Source organism: Panthera pardus, unplaced genomic scaffold, assembly GCF_024362965.1.
Source record: "Panthera pardus isolate Hobbes unplaced genomic scaffold, ASM2436296v1 HiC_scaffold_17, whole genome shotgun sequence".
Lineage (NCBI taxonomy): Eukaryota > Metazoa > Chordata > Mammalia > Carnivora > Felidae > Panthera > Panthera pardus.
Window position 1 is genome coordinate 81,710,540 of NW_026526732.1, and position 21,682 is coordinate 81,732,221.

The following is a 21,682-nucleotide window of genomic DNA, read 5'->3' on the forward strand; positions in this document are numbered from 1 at the left end:
TTTTTTTTTCCTTTTGAATTTTGTTGACCTCCTTTCTCGAGGGCTGTGGGAGGGAAGGTGCTTACTGTGAACTGTTTTCCAGAGGCACTGAACTGCTGAGCAGCTGGCTGAAGAGGGAGAGAGGAATGGAAGGTTTAATTTCACAAATGGTAGGCTTCTGTTTGTGATACTTTTACATGTTTGTAGACAGTGTAGACAGCTTTCTTTCTGCCTGTTGACCCACAGTTAAAGGGAAGGGACTGAATGGAAAGCACAGATTCCTAAAACCAGATATGAAATTAATAGTGCATATTGTACCAAGAGTTAAGTAGGACTTGAAGCCTGAAGTTTAAAATGCACTATTGGCCATTTCCTTCTAAGGCGATATTACTGGCGCCTCCTTCTAACCTGGGTGTGGTCCGCAGGGCTGGATAAAATTCCTGAGTGGAGAGGTCAGAGCCTGGGGCTGGCTCCACCTAGCACTGGCCTGCTGTGGTGTGGGTGCTTAAGTGGAAGCCCAGGAAGGGACGCGGGGAATGTGCCCGGGCTGAGGGCGTGGATCTAACTGGAGGGCCGCACTGCAAGCTTCGAAGGGGACAGAGGCAAGGACAGGACGCCCTCATCCCCATTCCTGGCCAGAACTGCGGAGTCTGGGTGTCAGGATTGGGAGAGGGGCCAGAGGATGGGTAGTGGGGAGAGAGGGCGGTAGGACCCGGAGGGAAGCTTCCTTGCCCGGGGAGGGAACCGGGCGGGAGGAAAGGAGGGGCGGGGGAGAGAGAAAAGGGGAAGGTGATGGGGAGCGGGCGCCCGCACTCGCCGAGCAGCAAGAGTTGCAAGGCTAGGGCAGCCCGGACCTGGACTCTATAAAAGGAGTCCATCTGCTGTGCCGCTCACACGCTCCTCCGGGACTGGCGCACGCTGCGTTCCTCCAGCTCCCTAAGACACCTGCCCCTTACCCGCGTGCAGCGCCAGGTCCCCCAGACCCTTGCACCCAGCAGCATGGCTCCAAGCGGTGCCAGTGGGTCCGAGGTGATGGTGGCAGTGGCGGCGCGTTGCGGGCAGCTGCAGCCACAGCCCCAGCCCCCGAGTCCCCCTTCTTGCGGCCCCGTCTCCGCGGGGCAGCTCGCCGGAGTGGCCAGCGCGTGAAAAGAAGGGAGGGCAGAGCTCCGGAGCGAGGCGCGGCGCAGCGCGGCTCCCAGACTTCACCCCACCCAGCTCTGGCGGCCAAAGCAGCCGCAGGAAACTGCCCGAGTCTGGGGAGGGGGCGGGAATGCAAGACCAGGACTCCTGGCTGGCCTGCCAGCTTCGGTCTCAACAGCCAGGAAACTCTTGCGGGCCGATTCTGCAGATCAAGGAGCGCCTGGGTTAGGAGACTCAGCCCGGAGCAACTGGGGTAAGAGACCCCACCTGGCTGATGTTCCCTTCTTAAACAATACATCACCTCCGCTACTAGACGCCTTGAGTAGGATCCGGAGTGGAGCTGGGCTTGGTGGGCCAGTCCTTAGCAACCCAGGGCTAAGACGGGGAGTGGAGAGCAGGCAGAGCCGCGGCGGCGGCGGCAGCGCCCGGCGCACTGGAAGTGCAGAAGACGCGCTCGTCTGCCTAGGCTGCCGCGCCCTTGACCTCTAGTTTCAGCTGGGAATCTGGGTGGAGGAATAATTGAGAATCCCACGGAACTGACTAGCAATCGAGAGACAAGACTGTGGTCTCCTCCGCGGTCCTGCCGCCCTTTCCCTCGTTCGCTCCATGCCCAAGAGCTGCGCTCCAGAGCCGTGTAGAGGAGAGACATGGAAGAAACCAACACTCATTGCGCCCCACCGCCGCCCGCGGGCTCCCAGACCGGGGTTTCTCAAGCCAACCTCTCCTCCTCTCCCCCCAATTGCAGCACCGAGGGCTATATTTACCAGGACTCCATCGCCCTGCCCTGGAAAGTACTCCTGGTCCTGGTGCTGGCGCTCTTCACCTTGGCCACCACGCTCTCCAATGCTTTTGTGATTGCCACTGTGTACCGGACCCGGAAGCTGCACACCCCAGCCAACTACCTGATCGCCTCCCTGGCGGTAACCGACCTGCTCGTATCCATCCTGGTTATGCCCATCAGCACCATGTACACGGTCACCGGCCGCTGGACGCTGGGCCAGGTGGTCTGCGACTTCTGGCTGTCGTCGGACATCACCTGTTGCACAGCTTCCATCCTGCACCTCTGCGTCATCGCCCTGGACCGCTACTGGGCCATCACGGACGCTGTGGAGTACTCCGCTAAAAGGACTCCCAAGAGGGCCGCGGTCATGATCGCGCTGGTGTGGGTCTTCTCCATCTCCATCTCGCTGCCGCCCTTCTTCTGGCGTCAAGCCAAAGCCGAGGAGGAGGTGTCGGACTGCAGGGTGAACACCGACCACATGCTCTACACAGTTTACTCCACGGTGGGCGCTTTCTACTTCCCCACCCTGCTCCTCATCGCCCTCTACGGCCGCATCTATGTGGAAGCCCGCTCCCGGATTTTGAAACAGACGCCCAACAGGACCGGCAAGCGCCTGACCCGAGCCCAGCTGATAACCGACTCCCCCGGGTCCACGTCCTCGGTCACCTCCGTTAACTCCCGGGCTCCCGATGTGCCCAGCGAATCCGGGTCCCCTGTGTACGTGAACCAAGTCAAAGTGCGAGTCTCTGACGCCCTGCTAGAGAAGAAGAAGCTCATGGCCGCTAGGGAGCGCAAAGCCACTAAGACCCTGGGGATCATTTTGGGAGCCTTTATTGTGTGTTGGCTGCCCTTCTTCATCATCTCCCTGGTGATGCCTATTTGCAAGGATGCCTGCTGGTTCCACCTGGCCATCTTTGACTTCTTCACGTGGCTGGGCTATCTCAACTCCCTTATCAACCCCATCATCTATACCATGTCCAATGAGGACTTCAAACAAGCGTTCCATAAACTGATACGCTTTAAGTGCACAGGTTGACTTGTCAGTTGCAGTGGGGTAGCCTAAGCGGCCCTTGGGGACCATGTTGTGTCTGGTTCCACAGGTAGGTCCACTCTTCTTTCACTGTTACTGGGTCAGATTGAGGCTCTGTCTTCTGGGCAAGGGCAATGGATCCTGAGAAGCCAGGACAGCCCTGAGAGAGAGAGAGAGAAAGAGAGAGCGAGCAAGCGAGCTCTGAGAGGAGAACTGTTCAAACTAAAGGTAGAGCTTCCCTGCAGAGGAGGAAGCTCACTTCCTCCCCTCACACCCCAGGTCCAGCACTGACCCTGCAGCAGCCAATCATAAGGGAGGGTTGTAACTTTAAAAATCAATGATGGAAGGGGGATCTTTGCCCTGCTTTGGTATCATGGATCATGCCCTCCCTCTAGAACCGGTGGTACTTGTAGTTGTCTGAATCCTGTCTGAGACAGATCTATATACAGCCTGGCAGTACTTGAACTAGAAGCCTGATACCCTTTGTTTTGGGGAGAACTTTGTGTTTCAGCTTCATTTAAGAAGAGTTACTTTGGCATCTTTCAGTCTTCACTTTCTGTTTATTTAAACTTGGTTGGAGAAACTTGTGGATTTGGTGCTTCAAACCTTGTGTGGCTTGGATGATGCAGAGAAACCTTGAAGAGTTTAACAGCAAAATTCTGATGTTAAGATCTCTATTTTTATTATAATTGAAACTATATGGGGTGGGTGGGGATGGGAGATGGGAAGGATTAAACTGAGAACCAACACCTATGGTTGTTTGTTTTCTGCAGATTTGTAATTTTTTTAATTCCTATTTAGTGATTGTCAAACCACACTAACAACTCAAACAAAGCATTACGTGTGCTAGTGCCAAAGTCTGCAGATTGCTTTATTTTCCTCCTAATTTCATGTACTTGTCATTTTACACATTTAAATCCTCATAAATGAAGAATACAATGGGTGATTCAGCCCAAGCTGCTGCTATATTTCTTATTAATGCAGTCGATTAAACTGATGGCTATTAGATATATACTGCTCCTTAACAAGAAAGGTATGTTTATTCCTTAACCAATCCAGTGAGATGTGAAGGAGACTGATAAAATAGAAATGGTTCTTCTACAATTAAGGAATGGGGGGGGGGGCAATGGGAGGATGTATATTTTGACTTGTAAAAAATCTTAAATGCATGAGACTTTTTTCTGATAGTCATTTACATTCTCCTTCCCATCTGTAATTCCTTTATGTGCCCATATATAAAGTAAGAGAACCACCTCCTTTTTCCAAAAATCTTCAAAATGCAGTAAGAAAGAACCCAAAATCTATGTTAAAGGAAAAAAAAAAAAACCCAAAAACTTGTTTTCCCTTGTTACTGAAGTTTGGTTGGGAACAAAGATTACTAGAAAATGACTTTAGAAGGACTTTAGAAAAGCTTAGAGATGTTAATATGGAGCCTGTTTTTTCCTATAACTCATGGAACCAAACCTCAGATTTACTAGGCAATCAGGAAAATGACAAGCTTTTGAACCTTGGGAATTTGTCACCGACCTGATACCTCAATGAATATATTATCAGTAATACTTTATATTTATATGTCTTTTCAAATTTCAATAATGCTTAGTTGTGATACCAAATTCACTCTGAGGCCTCTCCAACACAGGGCAAGATTACACAACAAAAGATGAAAAATGCATTATATAAATAAAAAGGAGTAGCCCTGAAGGATCATCTGCACAGAAAACAAAATATGTATGTGGAGCATTTTGTATGCCAAAGAAGATTTACACTCCATTCTTCAGAGAGCTTTCTGCAGTGTGATACCTTTTGTCTGCAGAAGCAAGTTGTCTTTGTAAAATGGATTCCCTCCCTGCTTGAAGCTCCCCAGTCCAGACTCTCAGACAATAGATGTATTGAGCTGAAGTACACTGCTTTCCTACTGTGCAGATCTTCACTCTGGGGTAATGACTCTTGAAAATACACTATTCAAAAGTTCACACATAAACTAAGTAAAAAGGGGAATTTTGATCAACATTTACACCTGCTGCTGGAGTAAAATAAAATCTGAGGCATTGGATAATCCCTATGTTTCTGTTATATCCCCCAGGTTTTTGTTTGTTTGTTTGTTTTGTGACATTTCTCCTATGGAGAAATCTAGCTTACTATTGATTGGAATGTGCATACAGCACAGTATTTGTTTTTATGTTATTAATATGTTTGTCTTTTGTCTATGCAGCTGTGTTTTCTTTGGGCCTAAGAAACAATTAAGCCAACTTCTAGGAGCCTGAGGGGGAAAATTAATGGAAATAAATAAATAAATTGAAACTTGCAAATGACTTCTTTCTAGGGAACCTACAATGATTGTGTCCTCATATTAACAAAACATGGTCAATTTAGTCACATGGGCTGTTTGCCATTTGTAGATTACCCACTTACAGTTTTGCTTCATTATTTGGCTGAATTGACTGAATTTGGGGCATATTGTGTGCAGTAGAAGCTTGCAAACCCTTGTAGTTATACGAGATCTAGACTCATCATCCAGCATCGCATACAATGCAAAGTGTATCATTCATCCCAGGGATATGTAGTTAACGACTGTTACGCTCCTTCTCAGTTACTGCTGCCTATAGCATTGTTTGTTCATCAACTAGACATATGGATTTTTTGCAGAACATAAAATGGGAGATGGAAATGTTCAACTTGTATAGAAATGAAAATACATCTTCATTGGCTGTGGTAACAAGCAACATTTGCCATATTGTTTAATTGCACAAAGATTCACACAAATATATGAATGTATACTCATTCAAAAATACCAATGTTGTCTTGTGTTTCTAGCAATTTTAGAGTTTCCTTTAAAAAAAATGGACACGGTACCCATGAATAATGGTTATTGAGTTCAACAAATTTCCTACAGAACAATATTCTTCACTTTTCCTATTATCTTAGTTTTATCTTCTTTAACCAGGAAACCCTGTGAGGACTATAATTCATGCAAGCAGTAAAATCTCAAATTATGTGTATTTGATGGAGTTGCTGTAACTAAAAATTGCCTTTGGTATTCCACCTTTCAACAAATGTGTAATTGGAAATGAAATTTCGAAGAATAATGAAATAAAGTCCTTTTCGTGCTCAAAAAAGGAATGGGTAGTGATTCTATTCTTTTGGAAGGATTGGTTCATTGGATTCTGGGGGACATTGAGGACTTTGAACCTTCAAGAGAGAATAATTGATGATAAATGATACTGTGGCGGACTGGCAAGTACAGCCACAATTTGGGGGATTTCGTTTGTAGAAGAATTTAAAAGGAATTAGGCAGATTGTGCTCTCACATTCTGCAAAAGAGGGTAAGTCAGATGCATTATCACTAGAATTTTCCAGATCCGTATTTTTAGGGGGAATGTTGTGTCTAGGTAGGTAGCGAGATGCCAAAGTACTGCATGGTGCTTGAAATGCAGGGGTACAAGCAAGCTTGGGGAAACGTAAGAGATGGAGACTGAATTATATGAACACCAGAGAAGTAGACAGAAAAACAGCTTTTGGAATCAGAAAGTCCTAGGTTTGAATTGCAAATAGAGCATGGGATAGCTTTGTGGCTCTCCTCAAATGCAGCCTGCTTGCAATTGGTTGCAGGAACCTATGCATGTAAGGCACCTATCAAAATACCTGACACTTCTTTGGCTTCTCAGAACATGTACTTCCTCTTTAGCCATTATTTTCTTGCCTCCTGTAGCACCTGTAGCATAGAACAACTGAGAGCTCTTTGAGAAAGATTGAACTGGGGAGGATGAAGCTAGCCTGAATGGAAGAAAGCTGGCTACACTGGAAATGACTGAGGTTAAGAGTCTTTCACACTTACCCACTTAGGCTGGTGAAAAATAACCCCAAGGGCTAAAGGACACATGAAAGATGGTTTGCAGTGGCTTTAATGGCCAAAAGGAAATTGCCAACTATTTCACTTCCTATAGCATCCTCTTATTCACTTTTAAACTCTTCTTCCTTTTCTTTGTCTAGCGATTTCCCCAGAGTCCAAAGACCCTCACCACATCTACATCTTTTCTCAGTGTTTCATTTTCCACTTTTCTGCTTTTTTCTTACCCACGAAAAGCCATGATAACCAGTGATAACGTGTTGATCTAATGTTCTTATTTTAGCTCCAGAGGGCTGATTAGGCAGCCCAGCGTTTTTATATACATTAAAAAATTGTTGATTCAAATTAATGTGTAATTAGCGGAGGCAAAAGCTTTTAACTGAGGCATTCACTGCAATTTTCAGAAGGAAAGAGGTTGGCAGGGTAAGTGGGTGGGAAGTGAACCTTCTGTGCCCTTCATCAAGGTCCATCCTTGAGCAGTCCACCAGGGGGCAGAGTGCCGCTGAGTTGTTTCCAGGATTCAGGTGCTCACCATACACAATCTCTAACTTCTTGGACACTGCAAATGGTATTGACTTCTCTAGGCTCATAGAAATGAAGATCCATGAAGCAACGGAGAGGGGGCTTATCATTTATTTAAAATAGATTTTTGGGAACTGCAAATTCAGGCAGAGGATCCCTAAAACAAACCTAAAATTTTTCTTCATATATGCAAAGTCAGTTATTTTCTTCTTCACCTCTAGTCCTGGGAAATGCTAAAATCTTAGTAGTTAAGACATTATGACCATTGATGAACATGGCAATGGGTGAGTTCAGAGGTTAGAAGACAAAGAATTTATATTCAAATTAAAGAGAGCTAATTCTTAGGTATGTCTTTCGCCACTACGGTTTTTCTCATCACTGTGTTTTTCTTTTCAAAATTTATTGGTTTGAGGTTGATATATCCATAGTTCAGAGGTAGAACATTTGTCATTTATCATTTAAAGAGAGGGTTGTTTTTTGGCACAGAAGTTAAGGTGTACTTGTATGTCAGTTTTTCCCAGAGGACAGACTTTTAAGTCTGTGTAATTTTGGCATTTACTTTAAAAAGAGGCATAGATAAATGTGACTATCATCTTATGTATCACAAACATAAATTTCTGTGTCAGAGAAAGGATCATATAAAATGAGAAAACAGGTTACATTTTTGCCATTCCCCCTTCACTGTTGCTCCCAGCATTTTCATTATCCCCAGTGGGGAGTTTCCTATGCGCTATTTCACACATCTGTCAGTTAAATCTGACTTTCGAAGTCAACATCCACATTTTAGGATTATACTAGTGTTTTCAGTATTCCCTGAGAGAGAGCCAGTTCCTGGAGTTGAGTCAGCTGACACAGGCAAAGACTTAACACTATTCCCAGTGTAGTCTGTAAAAGAAAATGCCCATTTCTTTTGACTTATTAGTATATATTTCAAAAGATAAGAAAAAGCCTTTCCAAAACTACTAACTGCATATCTATGTAACAAAAATGTCTTTATAATATTTCCTGTATCTACAGTGAACAGATGGTGATATAGGGATCCATTTATGGTAAATGCTTAAATGAATCTACACACAGCTTGCTTCAATGATGCATGAAGGCATGACTCATATCCTCCCAGACTCTGTGGGAACATTCCACACATCGGCCTCTGATTGGTCATTCCATATTAGAGTAACTAGATTTCAGGATATCTTTTGCTCACAAGTGTGGTGATGGGACTGCAGTGATGGAGGAGTCCACAAAGGGTAGGTTACTTGGTGTGGGAGTTGTGCCCAGGGCACTTTTGCATACACATCTGGTTGTCTCTTCTAAGTTTATCTGCTAATCTGGTTTGTGATCATGTGTAGACTTGCAATGCTGACATCATTCGTCAATCTACCCTTATTTCATTGAATTGTCTCAATAGGTTCAGCATTAGGCTGATGTGATTTTGTGGGGGAACACCGTTTTGGCTCTTTATCTTGCCATCCCAGTATTGCCTGCCTGTAAGGTCCTTGAGTGCATTCTCTTTTCCCCTGCCCCTCAGAGGCTTTCCCACAGAGTGTAGCATGTTGGGCTAATCACACAGTGGGAAGTTTGCCGTGAGGTTACTGGCATGAAGGCCCCTAGCATGTTGGTAGGTTTAAAATGCAAAAGCAAGTCTTTTAAGTCAGAAAGACCTGAGTTTAAATCCATGTTTTGCAACCATGAACAGGTTCCTCTGTAAAGGTAATAATACATACCTTTATGTCTACAGGGAAAAATTAAGTGGGATAATGCAATTGTTTTCAACTTTGGCTTTACATTGGATTCATCAATGTACCTTTAAAAAAAATCTTTGCTCAGATTCTACCTCAGACTAATTAAATTATATTACTTGGAGTAGGGTCTGAAATTCTTATTTTAAAAATTCTGTTTAGGTAATCACAATGTTTGGTTATGCTGTGATCCACTAAGAATATGTATATAAAGTTTTTGGAGCAATACTTGGCACACAGAGTACCTGGGGGTGTGAAAAGGGCCCCTGAATGAAATGGCAAGTCAAGTGGATTTGGTTTTCTGCAGTGGTACTTCTCAAAATTTAATGAACATATGAATCACCTGGGGAGTTGGTTAAACAGCAGATTGTGATTCAATAGGTCTAGGTTGGGGCCTGAGATTCTGCATTCCTGACAGACTCTCAGGAGATGCTGATGATGCTGTTCCATAGACCACTCTTTGAATAATAAGGATCTATAGGAAAACATAGCTTAGTTATAAAGCACCAGTCATTTCCTATGAATATATACATATATATTGAATGTATACATATGTATACGTATATATGTATATGAATATATGTATATGTATATACATATCAATCAAAACAAAAGCAACACAAAACTTCCAGAGGAAAAAAATATGCTTTTTACTGTACAATAGGTTGTGTTTTCCTGACTTGTTTACATAATATTCCTGTCTCAGCTACAGCAGCTGTTAAATGTTTCCCTGTACATGCTTTCTCCCAGATGCCATAAATCCTTTCAGTCTACCCTAAAACAGACAGTTTACTTCTTCTGGATTCAGTCTTTTGTTTTTATATCATTTCCAAATAAGGGCTTTGTATTTCATAAAAAAGAAAAAAAAAGAATTAATTAAAAATACAAAAGAAATGATCAAACAACAAATAAAACAAAGAAATGACAATTATCGACGTAAGGTAAATGGCACAATCTCCATGGTAATCCTTTTAATTTCGTAAACTCACTTGTATTATACACATACACACACACACACACACACATTTACATAATATATAGGTTTTATCTTTTGTAAACATAGTAACTAATCAAAGGTGAAAGAGGTGGACTTTCTATCTGTTGGACTTTATTCTTATTGTAGTCTAGAAACTTAATACCCTAGAGCAGCCTTTTGATTTCAGGGAAAGCCCCTCCCCACTTTTTATTCCCCAGATATTTTGTAAGGTTTGTTTTTCTTCTTCAGTGAAAGTAATTTAAATTATTTATGAAAGATATTTATAATTTCTTGGCACCAGCCCATAAAAATGGAGAAATTAAGTTTCCTAAGCCTGGGTTGGAAATAAGAATCAAAAGCTCCTACTTCTGAAAGGGTCCTGCCCTTTAGTTTTTGAGTTGAGTTTTTACTTGAGTTAAATGAATGTGTGTGTCAGTGTCCAAGTAGGTTTTTATTCTATATGACAAAACATAGTTCAAAGTCTTTTATCTCCTCTATGTAAAATCATGATGCTTAGAGTTGGAGTCCAGCAAAGACGCATTGCTGGGAATTTGCTTCATTTTATTTATTTATTTGTGTTTCTTTGTTGTTGTTTACTTTTAAGGTTTATTTATTTTGAGAGAGAAAGTATGCCTCTGGGGGAGGGGAAGGACCAGAGAGAGAGGGAGAGAATCGGAAACAGACTCTAGACTATTAGTGTGGAGCCCAACATGCGGCGGGGGACTCTCCATCCCTTCCACAAACATGAGATCATGAGCTGAGCTAAAATCAAGAGTTGGATGCTTAACTGACTGAGCCACCCAGATGCCCCAAGAATTTGCTTCATTCGAAAAGGGGCAAAGGTTGGGGAGGGAATTAGCATTACTGAGCCCTTGATGCCATATGCTTTAAATTACCACCCTCCCCTATTAGTCCTCATAATGCTATCTTGAAGTAGATATTATTGCTTTTTTATTATTATGCTATCATCATCATTGACATCATCATAAACAAAGTATTACAACAATTTCATTCAGTTCTGTGGTTTAGAGAATTATGGCAACAGCCCCAGGTGAATAATTTGTATTCAGACTTGGAAGAGAAACTGTATCATTAGGTCCATTTCACTTAATCTTTGAGTACTGTTTCCTAAATGTTAATCTGAAGCATTAAATTATAATCGAACTTTAGAGGTTTTTTTTTTTGTTTGTTTTTTGTTTTTTGTTTTTTGTTTTTTTTGGTATGTGCAATGTTGTATCAAGGGAACACAGGTTTCCTTCTGATCTGCTCCCAAATTCCTGTCCCTCCCTGCCTGACTACAATCTTGACCAACCAGGGTACATACGGTGCCCACTGGTCTCTTCCGAGGGAATTGATATGTATAAAAATGAACATTTAAGCTGCTGGATATGGAAGTATTAAATATAGATGCTTCTGCTCTGATGAGTAATGCGTGACATGAGGTATTTCCCGTTTATGGAAAGTTACTGAAAGATATGTGTGTCAAAAACTTGGGACTTAGGACATTATGCCTATTTTTACATGGAGTCAAATTTCTGAGTGGAAAGTAAATTCAGGAAAGTAGCAGGATGTTTTCAAATATTAGGTTTGTCTTAGCACTGTATGGATAAAACTTCTAAATTAATGCTTATTTTTTCTGTTTTACAATTATGCGTTGTATTAGCCCTGCCCTTGTTTGCCAAGAGCTTTACATTATTTTCCTCTCCCCTTTTATCTCCTGTAAAGATCCTAAAACGCTGCCACAAACAAACAAACAAACAAACAAGCAATAAATCCTAAAGGCAGAAACTTATCCGTGTACACAAAACTGACTTAAAACCAAAACATTTAGATGATCTATAAAGATTTGCTTTCATTAACGAGCAAACATTATAATAGTGAGTGTGAAAAGCTGTGAAATTTCCTCTGTTATGGATGAAAAAGTAAATAAGTTGGAGAAAATTCTGCTCAAAATAATTTTTGCCCTGTGTTTGACTATTGTCAACCATTTTTAGTTGAAACTAAGGATACATGCCCCAGAAACTTTTGTAAACTTGGCATTAGAATTAGAATCCAGACCAAGGCTGACTTTGGTACAAATTCCAGATTTGCCACTTGCCAGTTGTGTGACCTTCACCTAACTGAGCATCTTGTTTTTCATCTATATTCATGTGAGGAAAAGAGTGTCTTATTCCCAGGCTCTGAGGATTACACAAGCTACTGGTGGCAGTGCTTAGTTCAGAAAGGTCTTCAACACCGTAGGTGTTTACCAGATGCTGGTTTCCTTCAGCTTACACAAAATGAGCCAGGTGTGTAGCCAAAGATTTTAAAATTTTGAGTCAGCAAAATTGTTTAAAATCCTATTTTTTCTTCTTTCTTTTCTTCCTTTTTCTTTGTTTAGAACAAACTACAGTAAAACCTTGGTTTGCGAACATAATTCGTTCCGTAAACATGCTTGTAATCCAAAGCACTCGTATATCAAAGCGAATTTCAAGAACTACTGGCTCTGCTGTGGTCATGTGATGTTCAGTGACTTTTACTACTTGTATTGCAAGACATCTCTCATTTATCAAGTTAAAATTTATTGCAAATGTTTGCTCATCTAGTAGAACACTTGCAGACCAAGTTACTGGAAGTCCAAGGTTTTACTGTATTTAATCTGTGTAAATGTCAGTTTTCTTATCTCTAAAATGGGGCTGATATGATCTATCTTAAAAATTCTTTAAGACGAGTACCTTATGTAAGTGTAGACACCTGAGACAGTTCTTGGAGGAATGCAGTTGCTCAGTAGAACTTAGTTTTCCTCTCTTTCAACTTCCTTTCCCATCTTTAGGAACTAAGGTCTGATATAGTATGCTACGAGTCATTGTTGGCAAAATCTCATTTATCGTTGAAAGTGAGATCCGTACAAATTTGTAGTTTAGAAACAGTTTTATTGATACTATCTGGAAATTACTTATATGCTGTGATTCAGGAAATGCTAAAAAATTACCGTTTCCTGCATGATTCCAATTCATGTCTTTGAACTATTTTAAAATACAAATACTTCTTGAAGTTTTAGCACATTCCAGTAGCCATCACCCATTTATACCTTAATGTGAATTAGTCTGCAGGTGCTAAAGATTATTCAAGTCCAGAACATTAAAATAATGTGAGTTTTGAATATTAGGTGATAAGAAAGGAATAATTTTGAGCTGCAACATATTTTTAGACAGGCAAAGGTGAGTAGCTTGTCACGAATAACCATGTGAAGGCCCTGGTGGGGGGGGGTGGGGAGAGTGAAATTTAAGGGATTATTGAAAACAAAACTGAGCCCCTTTATAGTTTACTTAGATAACAGCATGCTTGCATTTTATACTGTTTCTGTAAAATTTTTTATTTTTTTAGATACCCTGAACATTCAAGTTTGCAGTGAGAAAACTTAATTTGGGATGGTAAGTATGTCACTATACTCAGCTGGAAAATAGAACAGAGCACATATAAACTATCCTGCTGTGCTTTTTAATGATCACCATGGCTTTCTCCATGTCAAAGGTGGCTGGCCAGTGTGTACTTCTAAGAGTGACGATTCTGGCTCATGTGTGGCAATCTGCTTTCCTGGCCTTATTTAGATGCAGTCCCAAGTACCATAAATGTATACTGAGAAGTTATTTGTCCATAGTAACCCAAACCACTGTCCAGAGGCAATGAAATAATTTTAAAGGTCACTTAGTCTGCATTTAATCAAGCCTGTTTTCATTTTTGACCGCTTGTGTTACTCAGTGGTATTCATAAAACACAGATATTTGCTATAGCAACTGCCACAGGCCAACACTGCTGGGCAGATGGACCAGTCAGATTATTTTCATTCCACAAACGAGATTCCCCTGCCTTTATGAAATGGTGCCTGTGACCTAGTTTAGATCAAAAGTAGATAAAAAAAATAGAGGTCTTAACATTACATTATTTGATATTTTTATTATTTAATTTAGGTAAAACTGGTGTTAGCCCTCAAAGGACAACAATAAATATATTGTGTAATTATAAAACCAAAGAACACCAAGATGATAATCCATTTCAAAGCAAAAAAAAAAAAAAAAAACAAAAAACAAAAAACAGACATTATTTATTTGGATTAAAATGAATGTTTCTGTACATTTTTCTTGTAAACTTTAGAGATGAACAACCTTTTCTTATAGGAAATATTTGAGTAAACTTATTAGTATAGACCAGTGTTTTTCTATTTTGGCATTGTTGACAATTTGGCCAGAAAGGTTTTTTTGGGGGGAGGGGGTGCTGTCCTGTACATTTTAGGCTGTTCCCTAGCATCTCTGGTATCTATTTGCTATACGTTAGTATCAACTGCCCCTCCTTGCCAGTTGACCAAAAATATATTGAGACATAGACAAGTGTCCCTTGATGGGCACTGGGGTATACAGTCAAATTAGAAATCTCAGCAGAAACTGTATTTAGGAAACTGAATTAGTTCTCTTGCCACCGTTTTGATGAGACTATTCAAATAATTGCCACATATTCTCTTGTACCATATATATATACACACATATATATATACATATATATATATAAATAAAATAAAACAACTGCCTTAACTCTATTTAATACATAGGTTCTTTTTTTCTTAAGTTTATTTATTTTGAAAGGAAGAGAGAGAGTATACATGAGAGGGGAAGGGGTAGATAGAAAGAGGGAGACAGAATCCCAAGCAGGCTCCATGCTGACAGCACAGAGCCCAACATGGGGCTCAGTCTCACAATCTTGAGATCGTGACATGAGCTGAAATCAAGAGTTGAATTCTTAACTGACTGAGTTACCCAGGTGCCCCTAAAACACAGGTTCTTAACAGGCTATTCCTGAATCTTCAGGAACTCCATGGTGGCCTTCAGGGGATCTTTGGATCCCATAAGATTATCTATATTTTTTTTAATCAATGTACATTTGCATATTTTTCTTGGACAAAAGGTTTTTAAAAATTATAAAATACACATAACATAAAATTTACCATTTTAACTATTTTTTAAGCATAATGGAGAAGAGAATTTTTTAGGTTCCTTATGAAGCACTTGATCCCCCTTCAAATTAAAAATCATTGTTAACGAAGAGCAAGATGAGGTAGGGTTATTAAAAAAGGTGGTTGAATGCTTAAACCCCTCCTCATCCTTCCTGCTTTACTTGCCATCACCTCTGAGAAGACTTTTCTTCTTTTTTATTGAGATATAATTGACATATAACAGTATATTTGTTTTAGATGAAATAAGTCAGAGAAAAACAAATACCATATTATCTCACTTAATAAAGTGGAATAAAAATTTAAAAAAAAAACCCAAACCCATAGGTATATAGAAGATTGGCAGTTGCTGCAGCTGGGCAGGAGTTTGGGGCAAGCGGGCAGGGGTAAATGGGTAAAATTTGGGCAAAAGGTACAAGCTTCCAGTTATAAAACAAGTCCTGGGGATGTAACATACAGCACAGTAACTATCATTAACAATACTGATTGCGTATTTGAAAGTTGCTAAGGGAGAAGATTTTAAAATTTCTCATCATGAGTTTTCTTTGGTTCTTCCAGACAAAAGCATTTGGCCATCTCTATGCTGTCTTTGCAGTCTTCCTACCACATACCACGTGGACAGTGATGCTCCACCTAAAAATGGATTTTAAGGAGAGCTCAGCAGTGTTTCTAGTGAGTAGAAAGGTGAACTTCTTTCCTTAGAGGTCTTAGAGTTACTCACTATTTCTTTTTAGGGCCTGACACAGTGCCTTGCACTTTGTAGGGGCTCCTTAAATGCTCAGGAAATGAATGTGTGAATGAATGAATAAAGGAATGTGTGATCTTGCATGATGCTGCTCAGTTCAATATTTTTCAACCACATGGTTTCCTAAATGTCTTTTAGTTAAAAGCATACAAGTGAAAGAAAGATGTGTGATCTTAAAAGAGAAGCTGCCTGTCTGTTCTCCATAATGTACTGTGAGATGCTGAGTCACCCAAGAAGACTAAGTGATATTACTTACTCCAGAAGAAAAGTGCACTAATATATTCTAGGAAGATTTTCAATAGCAAAGGTCACTGTCAAGGGTCATGGTACTTAGGAGCCAAACACCTCTCAGCACTAGAAAACAAAATTAAACAGACTCATTTTTCAAGCTTCCTTCACAACTACAATCTGTTGTCATGAAATGTCTTAAAAAGAAATTTTCATACATTGGTCTCTCACGGGATCACATTTTTCTGCCAGAAATGCCTATTGTACTTGTGCCCAGCATGATGAGAAGAAATTTTTCTAAAGAGAAAAAAAAAAATGGTTAACTAAATGAGTATGTATGGAGGCAAGCCTAGAGTAGTCAGGAAGGATGCCAGCAGGGGCCTGGGCCTTCTGGGCCTGAAGTGGGAGGCCAGTCCCCCCACCATTCCCCCCCCCCCCCCAGTATGCCAGAGGAAGGGATTTTTCTGTCTTTGGCTGTGCTATGCTTCCCATGGTGTCCCTGACACTCAGTGAGCAGTGTGTGAAGGAAGCAGTGAGGGAGAACCTGGTGGGAATCCTGGATGTAGGCACGTGGGTGGGTGGTTCCTAGACCCAGTTGGCATTAAGATCTCACTCTGGCCCAAAGGATGGTGGTTTCTGATCCCTAATTAACGAAGCCCTTACATTCTTTCAGATCTGGGTGATAAATAGAACTACATTAAGTATCTTGCTTATTTGCAAAATAAGTAATGTTTCAATTAGAATACAAAAGGATTTTTGTTAGGCACACTTCTGTCAACAAAGGTCAAACTTCCTTGTAAGGTTAGCATAATTTTTTGTTTTTCAAATAGCCTAGGCATTAATACAACAATAATAACAACAACAGATTTTGGTGGCCTGAATAGTTAATTTAGAGTTGTGGTTTGCACTGATTGAATTCACTGGATAAGTGCACATTTCCCTTCTTATCTCTGCTTTTGTGGACCCACAGCATTAAGTCTTTGAACAAATGTTAAATGATGGGAAATTTTTGTTTATTGTGTAGTTCAATAGCCCAGCATTAGAGCTGCTTATTAGGTGATTGTAAGATGCAAAGAAAAGGAAAATTACAATTTTCTGGTGCTGACTGGTACAAACAATGGAATCAATCAGTGTTGGCTCTTAATTATACGGAAGTATAAAGTTACCATGCAAGTATCAAACTGAAGATTTTTTAGAGGAAACAATAGGACAAGGAAAAAAGGAGAAAGATTGTGACAGAAGATTACGTTTATTGTGACAGTTTTTATCACTCCAATATCAAGTTAGTTTCTTGGGGCTGAGTGGAGAGAAGAAGCAAGTCGGGGGAAGGAAAGGCAGGAACCAATAAGCAAAGCAGTGCAGACAGAGCAGCAATATTTCTGAGCATTTATCATTGACATTCCCAAATGAGTGTTTGAGAATTAAATTATCTGGTCATTTCCCTAAGGATTGAGGTCATGAGTAATGGAAGAAGAAACCAAACTCATACCCTCTTCTTTGGAAAACCAACCTACTATAGAAGCAAGTGAAATTGTATCCTGTTCTAATTAAATACAGGAGTGCTTCATTACTTCTGAAGCTCCCTGTCAAGTATACTGGTTCTCACTGAAAACATCAGATGATAATGTTGCCTGGAGTCTCAGGTTTTGAATACAGCTCTGTGTAAAGAATATGCATGCCATTTCTACTACACAAGTACTCTGATAAAGAATTTTATTTGCTAAATAGTACCTTTATTCTTGTACCCTGAGGGATTTTTCTTCCTTTGGAATTATGGATATATAAAAATCTCAAATCCTCCATTCCAAGACAAATGCTGGCATTTATTCCCTACTTAGTGAGGCACTATGCTGATGGCTTTATATGCATTATCTCATTGGACTTTCTCAACATTTAGACAGTATTATGATGCTCATTGACAGGAGTGTCTCCACCTATACCTCTCAGTGTACCTGATGCCCAGACGTATTAAATGTCCTAGTGCTTGGAATACACATGCCATTCCCCAGCTGCATAGATATGCCACCATCTCTATTGCTATTGGACCTGGGAATGCCCACTCATCTCTTAAGATACAGCTCAGACTGCAACTTTTCTGCTTGATCCTCCCAGGCAGAACTGCTTACTGATTTCCTCTGTTCTTATCACTTATAAAACTGATTAAAAAAACCTCTGATTTCATCATAATTATGTTCATATGTCTATATCTTTAAAAGGGTTTAACTCTAAGGATGTGGACTATCATTTATTCCCCTTTGTGACTACATGGTCTTAGCATAGGGTCTGACCAATAAAAGATACTTGATAAATGTTCACTGATTTGTGAAATGGTTGTGGTTAATTTCGTAGATTTATTAATACCTCTGCATTAACATCTAGGGTTACCTGGAGGAGTGTCAAGTTTTTTTGTTTCCATATTATTCTGTATAATAAATATGCTTCAGTATTTTTCTGTATTTCTGGGGGAAAAAGGCTTTTGCTTGTGCACATGAAAGAGGAACTATATCACAGAACAAACTAATAAAAACCACATGCTCTTTTTAGCGCACAATTAGCTTTCATGATACCACATTTGTCTGATGAAAATTTCCAGATTTAAAGTAATTCACATTATCTTACAATATTGGCTCTGTGATATGCTGGAGAAAGTCTGCGATTTAGAACTCAGAGACGGGGGTTTCAGTCATAAACTCTACTGATTACACTGGTAACACTCAACAATTTTTAGCATCCTTTTACCTACAGAATCATTGTGAGGTGTGAATGGAGGACTTGCTGAATCACTGTTCCCAGTGGGTACATAGGAGTGAGTCAAACCATTGGATCCTGCCTTCATGCAGCTGACATTCCTGAGGGGGACTCTAACAATAACCAAATAAATATAAAATAGGCGGTGGTGGTAAGTGCTGTGGAGAGAACAGAGTGGTTCACAGCTGTGTGCCCTCCATTGGAGTGTCAAGGAAACTCTCTCTGGTAAGGGGACACTTGAGCAGAAACCTGAGAAAAGTGAGGGATCTAACTGGTAAGGGAAAGAGTGCCTGAGACTGAGAGGTCAGAGGTGATCATTCTCTGAATAATTGCTTTGAATGTCCTGGTACTTGGAAGACATGTTAGTAATGACAGTGGTCTCAATGGAAACAAAGCTCATACAAAGAGAGACACATTCCCAGACTTGTGCCCACTTTAGAGCAGTCTGGCTTACTGGGTTGCTTCTTCTGAAATTCAAGACATTTGCCAGAGATTGTGGCAATGCTAACACATTTATGTGCTCCCATGTGTACATTTAAAAAATCATTAATTTAGAGCTCTTAAATTTGCTTTCATAGTTACTTAAAGCCCATGCCTTTCTCCTGTAAATATTGGCTAAACTGATCACTGCTTTGTAAATATACAGAAAGAAGCAGTGAAAAGAGTAAATGTACAGATGGCTAATGTTGAAATGAACTTTGATACATACAGTTTAGAAAAAAACTTTAACGTTCATACTGTCTCTCTCTGTCTCAAAAATAAATAAACGTTAAAAACAATTAAAAAAAAAAAAGAAAGGGGCGCCTGGGTGGCTCAGTCGGTTAAGCGTCCAACTTCGACTCAGGTCACGATCTCGTGGTCCGTGAGTTTGAGCCCCACGTCGGGCTCTGGGCTGATGGCTGGGAGCCTGGAGACTGCTTCCGATTCTGTGTCTCCCTCTCTCTCTGCCCCTCCCCCGTTCATGCTCTGTCTCTCTCTGTCTCAAAAATAAATAAACGTTAAAAAAAATTAAAAAAAAAAAGGGAAAAACTTTAAGAGATACATAAAGAGAAATGGCTCTTTAACTTAGCAGAATATTGCAGTTTTGAATGGGGATAACCTCAGAGTAGCCTTCATACTTTATTGGCCTAAGTTACTAATTTTCCCTCTTCTCTGTTCTAGCAGATAAATAAAAAAGCAGAGATTTCTATTATAGCAGTGCTTAGCCACACTGACATTTACTGATTTCCATTAGTATCTGTGGTGGCTGGCATTTTACTTTTACATGCTGCATTAATAAATGTAGTTAAGTGCTGCCTGTACATTTTTTTTTTTTTTATTCTTGAGGTCCCTTATTTGTTCTTGACTGTTTTCAAAAATTCTTTTGAGTTTCAGCATTTGCCTTTTCCTTGTCCTTTGTTTTCTTTTTTGGGAAATGTACAAATAGCACTGCACAAGTCTATTTCCCAAGAAACACCAAAGCACTGAAAGGCTCCTTCTGTTCCAATTTGTGGAGGTTGTAAAAAGAATCCTTTTGTTGTTTTCTTTTCAAAGTCCAAGAGAACAATGCTTTGCATATGCTGAAGCCTCAGGATTGCAAATCAAAAGTGAGCTATTCATCAGGCACCTGGGTAAAATTGGTATGAGCTAATACAGTGTTTTCTGGGTGTCATTTTCCCCGACCAGCCCTAACCAGTGGTCAAGTTTCCTTAAATCCACAGAAAATAAGAGAAATATCAATGCTGAAGTAAAGTTTTCATAAAGTAGCACTAATGAAATCTGAACACTTGATCTAAATACAAGGTTATGTCTTTTTTGTTTTTTTGTTTTGTTTTGTTTGGGTGTTAAGTGTTCTTTTATGAATGATAGAGATAGTGCATGGTATTTATAATTATTTTTATGCCTATAATAATGATTTAATTTTATAAATAATAAATTAACATAGTTTAAAATATTAAAAAAAGACATTCTTTTCCACACCTGTCTTCCATTTGCTACAGTTGCTGCTACTTGCATACAATATTGCCTACCACTGTTAATGCTATCCTTTTGGAGTTCTTTTGTGGGTAAATAAGCAAAAACAAACATGTTATCTCTCCTACCCTCTTCCCAAAAAACACTAGCATATGATACACACAGTTTTGCATGTTATTTTTTTTAAACCTTTGTTTTGAAATAATTATAAATGCATAGAAAGTGGCCAAAAAATTGTATAGGAAGGTCCTGTTCCCTTTTCCCACTTCTCCTGATGCTAACCTGTGACCTAGGAACACTACACTATGAAAACCAGGAAACTGGCATTGCTACAATCCACAGAGCATATTCAGATTTTACCTGGTTTACATATCTCTATATGAAATTAATGAAATCTGGCCACCATTAATCTCAGTTTTGTTGTTTAAGAAGTGCTATATATATATCTGAAATTGTACAGGATGATTCTTTTGAGATTGGCTTTTTCATTCAGCATAATTCCCTTCAGATCCATCCAAGTTGCTGCATGTATCAATTGTGAATTTCTTTTGATGGTTGAATAGATTCCACAATAAGGATGTAACATGCTTTGTTTAACCATTCAACTGTTGAAGGACATTTGAGTTGTTGCTGATGTTTGGCTATTACAAATAAAACTGCTATGAACATTTGTGTGCAGAGTTTATGTACACAACATTTAGTGTTAATGTTTTCATTCCTCTGAGATAATCCCCAAGAATAAAATTGGTCATAAGGCATGTGCATATTTAGGTGTATGAGAAACTGCCAAACTGTTTTCCAGAATGACTGTACCATTTTTCATGCCCACTGCAGTGTATGAGTGTCAGTATTCGGTGTACCACTCTGTGAGCTATTCTGATAGATGGGTACTAATATCTCATTGTGGTTTTAATTTGAATTTCCCAAGTGACCTCTGATGTTAACATGTGATTATTTGCCATTTACTTTTGCCCAATTAAATATTGGGTTTTTGCCACACTCAGATATCA

General features: G+C 40.1%; 1 protein-coding gene across 2 annotated transcripts; it reads left to right on the forward strand.

The window, feature by feature from the left end:
- Window positions 1-429: 429 nt before the first annotated feature.
- On the forward strand, window positions 430-15,614 carry HTR1B (5-hydroxytryptamine receptor 1B). 2 transcript variants are annotated; one of them, XM_053904706.1, is made up of 3 exons: window positions 430-3,000; window positions 13,381-13,427; window positions 15,557-15,614. In XM_053904706.1, the coding sequence occupies exon 1, from the start codon at window positions 1,767-1,769 to the stop codon at window positions 2,934-2,936; it is 1,170 nt and encodes a 389-aa protein (XP_053760681.1). In that variant the 5' UTR covers window positions 430-1,766; the 3' UTR covers window positions 2,937-3,000; window positions 13,381-13,427; window positions 15,557-15,614. The 2 variants fall into 2 exon arrangements, with proteins under 2 accessions (XP_053760681.1, XP_019298244.2); XM_019442699.2 differs by lacking the exons at window positions 13,381-13,427; window positions 15,557-15,614 and adding an exon at window positions 4,570-6,046.
- Window positions 15,615-21,682: the final 6,068 nt, after the last annotated feature.